Source organism: Tachysurus fulvidraco, chromosome 24 (assembly GCF_022655615.1).
Source record: "Tachysurus fulvidraco isolate hzauxx_2018 chromosome 24, HZAU_PFXX_2.0, whole genome shotgun sequence".
Taxonomy (NCBI): Eukaryota; Metazoa; Chordata; class Actinopteri; order Siluriformes; family Bagridae; genus Tachysurus; species Tachysurus fulvidraco.
In genome coordinates, this window is record NC_062541.1 from 4,643,222 (window position 1) to 4,649,221 (window position 6,000).

At 44.0% G+C, this 6,000-nt stretch overlaps 1 protein-coding gene across 7 annotated transcripts in view; it reads left to right on the forward strand.

Annotated features, from left to right (window-relative positions):
- Positions 1-6,000, forward strand: part of camsap3 (calmodulin regulated spectrin-associated protein family, member 3) — a 43,091-nt gene that overhangs the window by 23,661 nt on the left and 13,430 nt on the right. For all 7 annotated transcript variants that reach the window (XM_047807889.1, XM_047807891.1, XM_047807890.1 and 4 more), the window contains exon 3: positions 3,687-3,818. In XM_047807889.1, the coding sequence (XP_047663845.1) occupies positions 3,687-3,818 (132 nt within the window). The remainder of the gene's footprint in view (positions 1-3,686; positions 3,819-6,000) is intronic.

Here is a 6,000-nt window from a genome sequence, read left to right on the forward strand (position 1 = left end):
CTGAAGGGAAACACACACACACACACACACACACACACACACACACACTTTCACATGTGCGAAGGAATGTGTTCTTCTGACCTGTACCTCTACTGAACATGGTTAATGATTATACCAGAGGCACCGCGTGTGTCCAATCCACCAGACACGGAGACGGTCGAGTGTGTACCGACACGTCGGTCAGCAGATAACGCGACACCACACACTGCACAACCTGCACCGAGTGACCATTCTTTTGGGGTTTTTTTACACTTTACAAAGGCTGCAGTAAAGCGCTGGCCGGCCTCCAGCGCACTTGTAATGATTGGCTTTCCTCTGCACTTGGCACAACTTTAGCTGCTAGCGGAAATACACCAGACTTGTCCTTGAAGACTGTTTGCAAACGCAGCCTTGTACGAAAGCAGCTCCAAGTAACAAGCCTGTTCCACGAGACGCTTGACAGTTACTCAGCAGTTCACTTTATTCAGCTCTTAATTCTGTAGGAGCTTCATGACTCCATTCAGGTTCTCAGTGCATCTTAGTTTTAGATGTTATTGTCTATCAGTTTATACTGATCTGAGAAGAGGATGTTGTGTAAATCTGTCTTAATTGATATACAGCAGAATGATAAAGAATAGTTCAGTTGTTTGTATTTAAAATACAGCATGATCTATGCTTTGTATTAGAAGTTGTAGATTATTGAGGTTGGTACTGTAGCCTAGTGCGTGGGTCGGGAACCCGCGGCTCCGGACGATCCCTCTGCTGCGGCTCCCTGTAGATTTGGAAAATAAATATTTAATTTAAATGTATTTTATTTTAGTTAGTTAGTTTAAAAAATGTCATTCTAAATTCTAAGGTTATGATGCTCTTGTAACATTAAAATAAACCGTGTTTAATTTGTTTGTCGCTCAAAATACGCGTCATAACCGCCGACTTGCGAAATCCGACACAGAAGCAGACGCGTTTTTGGTTCGCTGCAGCTGCAAGTTAAAATTTTGATGTCATGAATACGAAGAGGACTCAATTATACATTGAACATTTTATTTGAAAGTAACCTTCAACCCAGCGTCTTTTTTGTTAAGGTTAGTTCAAACTGTTCAAAATATTTTTGTTTGCCTGCAGACATAAAATTTTGTTTACTCGGTAGCAGTTCATTGATTTCATAAATGCAACACACTACAGTTTTTTCTACACTTTTCATAAAGGTAAAAAAGGATAAATGCAGTTATGTTCATTTTAGATGTCAAAAGGGTTTCGTGACTCCCTGTGGGTTTTTTTTCTGTGGGAAACGGCTCCAAATGGCTCTTTGTGTGTTTAGGGTTGCCGACCCCTGGTCTAGTGGTTAAAGTGTCGATCTAAGAAATCGGAAGGTTGTAAGTTTGAATCCCAGATCCACCAAGCTGGCATCATGTTTCGTGCGTTTCATGTCATTCGACGTCGACCGAAACGACTTCTGGTTAGTAAAAAAGCTTTGAGGTGATACGACCCTTCTAACATTTGTACACTAGGCGCTAGGGAACGTAGTGTATAGCGCGAGTGCGTAGTAATTCAAACAGGGCACAGCTTTACTGTCAGTCTATGACCTCTGACCTCTCGGCGTGTGTTCAGTCAGCCGTTACACACCCAGCAGGTCCAAGTGTGACATGACTTCGTATGAGCGGGTGTGTGAAGGGTGAGTAAAGTGTGTGTTTAAAGCTCTAACCCTCTTATCAGAACTAAAGGAGCTTTGCCTGGCGGATCTGCTAATGCTGACATGCTGTTTTAATGAGGCTCGCTGCTTGTAATGGGATGGGAGGATGAGAGGAGGATGAGAGGAGGAAGAGGGGAGGAAGAGGGGAGGACGAACAACAGCCTCGGGATGAGAGAGCTCACGCCTCTGACTCGTGTAGGGCGCAGCAGGTGCAGTCGTGACCGGAAGCATGAATTTAGTGCACATTCGAAACATTTCTGTTGCTGTTACTAGAAAGAGACTAGCCGTGAGCGTAAGTTTGTGCACCCACACTCCGACACCGCACAGACGAGAGGTTTGTAGGACAAGGAAATAATTTTTCTGCCAGGAAATAAATTTGCATAGTCCATCACCATGAGTCATGGTGTAATAATGTAGCCAGAAAGAGGAAGCTGAACCAGGAGACCTGCTGGAACACACACAAGGAAGAGAAGAGAACAGAAGTATTGATCTGTTGCTCCGTGACTGATAGCAGCTGCTTCAGAACTTACATTGTGAAACACGGCACGCAAACACAAACCCGGTTCAGTGTCCCTCTCTTTCACCATCTGCCTGTTTGTTTACGTCCGGCAGACGCTTTTATCTACAGAGATTTACGGAAACGCTTTGGTGTTTACTCGGGTAACCACGTCGCTGCACATCGATCTCAGTTTAAAGATATCGTCCGGCTAAGAAAGAAAGAGCAGCAAAAGATCATACACACATCACAACAAGCAAATAAATAAATAACTTGCCAAATAAATACCAAATCCCTGCTTGATTTATTTGTTTAATTCCTCTTTTTAATCTTTTTAATGTATTACTGAAAGACGTCATCGACATCGGTTATCAGTTCAGATTAAAAATGTATTGGTCCTTTACACAATGCAGATCGATACATGCAGTGAAATATCTGTAAGAATAAAACAACAGGATAAAAACTGGAATTATAATAATAATAATAATAACAATAATAATAATAATAATAATAATAATAATAATAATAATAATAATAATAATAACAATAATAATTCTACTATCCAAACAAAGGGGGAAACATGTGACACCTCCCTGACTCTGGAGACGACTCCTATAAAATGTTCAAGAAACATTTACTTTATCAGCTACGTATTAGGGGGGCACGGTGGCTTAGTGGTTAGCACGTTCGCCTCACACCTCCAGGGTTGGGGGTTTGATTCCCACCTCCGCCTTGTGTGTGTGGAGTTTGCATGTTCTCCCCGTGCCTCGGGGGTTTCCTCCGGGTACTCCGGTTTCCTCCCCCGGTCCAAAGACATGCATGGTAGGTTGATTGGCATCTCTGGAAAATTGTCCATAGTGTGTGTGTGTGTGTGTGTGTGTGAGTGAATGAGAGTGTGTGTGTGTGTGTGTGTGCCCTGTGATGGGTTGGCACTCCGTCCAGGGTGTATCCTGCCTCGATGCCCGATGACGCCTGAGATAGGCACAGGCTCACCGTGACCCGAGAAGTTCGGATAAGCGGTAGAAGATTAATGAGCTACGTATTGATTTTTTTTTTTAATCACATTTATTTTATTTTCCATCTCTATTATTAAAGCTATGCGTTACTTTATTTGATCTTTGTCCCTCTGTGAGCGGTGAGTCCAGTCTAGTGCAAAGATTTCAGCATTTTGAATGGATTGAAATTTGAATGAATTTTGCTCGAGTCTGTCATCATGGATATCTGTAATCAGCTGCAGTGTTAATCAAAGCCTTTGATCCATGTTGGATTTAACACGCAGGTGAATTTTGTTGCTTAATGACACAAGTCTGTTTCCTGTTCACAATCCCCAGCATGTTCCTCAGGTTCCTCCCGTCTCTGCAGACTCCCTCCAGACATCCGAAGTCGAGGCGTGTCTGTACGTCCATGCTCGCTCTGCTCTGATTTATCGCATGGACCGTAATGGCTTGATGGCCTTAATGGTGGCTGTGTTTCATCTGTGTTCTGACAGTTGTTCTTCTCTCTCCCCTGTGATTGGTGCAGAGCGCCCACTTAGCAGTGATGGACGCTTTAATGGCGGTGGGAGCCATGGAGACGGTGAAGGTGAGCGCAGGAGTGGAGAGACTCGGGGGAGAAGAAGACTGGGAGAGAACACTGCTGCACTGGGTCAACACGGTGAGTGTGTATCACTGTAAATACACACACAAGCAGACTTATACAGAATATACACCCCCACCCCCCAAACACACACACAGGCTTATACAGCATATACCACACACACACACACACAGGGTCATACAGCATATACCACACACACACACACACACACACACACACACACACACAGGCTCATACAGAATATACCACACACACACACACACACACACACACACACACACACACACAGGCTCATACAGAATACCCCCCACACACACACAGGGTCATACAGAATATACCCCACACACACGCACACAGGCTCATACAGAATATACCACACACACACACACACACACACAGGCTCATACAGAATACCCCACACACACACACAGGGTCATACAGAATATACCACACACACACACACACACACACACACACACACACACACACACACACACACACACACACACACACACACACACACAGGCTCATACAGAATATACCACACACACACACACACAGGCTCATACAGAATATACCACACACACACACACACAGGCTCATACAGAATATACCACACACACACACACACACACACACACAGGCTCATACAGAATACCCCCCCCACACACACACACATAGGGTCATACAGAATAACCCCCTCCCCCAGACACACACACACACACAGGCTCATACAGAATATACCACACACACACACAAACACACACAAACACAGGCTCATACAGAATACCCCCCCCAGACACACACACACACACACACACACACACACACACACACACACACACAGGGTCATACAGAATATACCCCACACACACACACACACACACACACACACACACACACACACACACACGCTCATACAGAATATACCACACACACACACACACGCTCATACAGAATATACCCCACACACACACACACACACACACACACACACACACACACACACACGCTCATACAGAATATACCACACACACACACACACACGCTCATACAGAATATACCACACACACACACACAGGGTCATACAGAATATACCCCACACACACACACACACGCTCATACAGAATATACCACACACACACACACACACACACACACACACACGCTCATACAGAATATACCACACACACACACACACACACACAGGGTCATACAGAATATACCACAAAAACACTCACACACTCCGAGGGACACATCCTTATGCAGAATATACCTTAAACACAGTCTCACAGAGAAATACACAACCTCACACACGCCATCACATCATAATCATATTCAAGTACACAAACTTGACAAACCTGATAGAGTTCTATAGACTTGAACTTCTATAGACTTGAACTCTGTCTATAGAGTTCATTCTACATCCACTTCATCTTCAAACACGTCATGAACAACAATATACACCTTTCTCTCACACGCGCACACACACACTCACACGTGCACACACACGCACACACACACACACTCACACGTGCACACACACGCACATATACACACACACCTATCCCCATACAAAACAAACACACCTACATGTGATGTGTATAGCAGACTGGACAACAAACAGGTAGCGACTTAGTGACTCCTGTAACTTGTTCTGTTCTCTATCAGAAGGAAGACGGCTGAAAACACACACACACACACACACACACACACGTACAATCACTCAGCAATTTCTCATGACATCACTGCTGACTTCAAAGGTGAACTATGATTGGTTGCCATTTATTGAATTTTTCAATAATTACATTTAACTGTTTTTAAAAATGTACATTGTTTATTTTTTTCCCAAATCAGATTTAATTAATTAACATCCACATAACAGCATTATTTCAAGGCAACATCTTTTCAAATCATGCCTTACGGAGGCACGTGATTGGTTAGTGTGGCTCTGATGGACAGGAGAAAGATAGCATGATGTCTCTCCTACCCAGAAGGCACCGTGGTTTGGCTTTCTGGGAATCCTGCAGCGCCGCTTGGTTTGAGATTCATAGAATTTGTGGAATTGCAAACTCACTATCTCTTGTTAACAGAGTGAATGACGGTCTGTTGAGCCCCTAAGTGCAGACATGAAACTTTCTTACAATGCTTTTTGTTTCTATGCTGAAAAGGTGAGGTAGCCCTCGGAGGCCGAGGCTGGCCTTCATGGCTGCTGTAAGGCGTCACAAAGCCAACATTG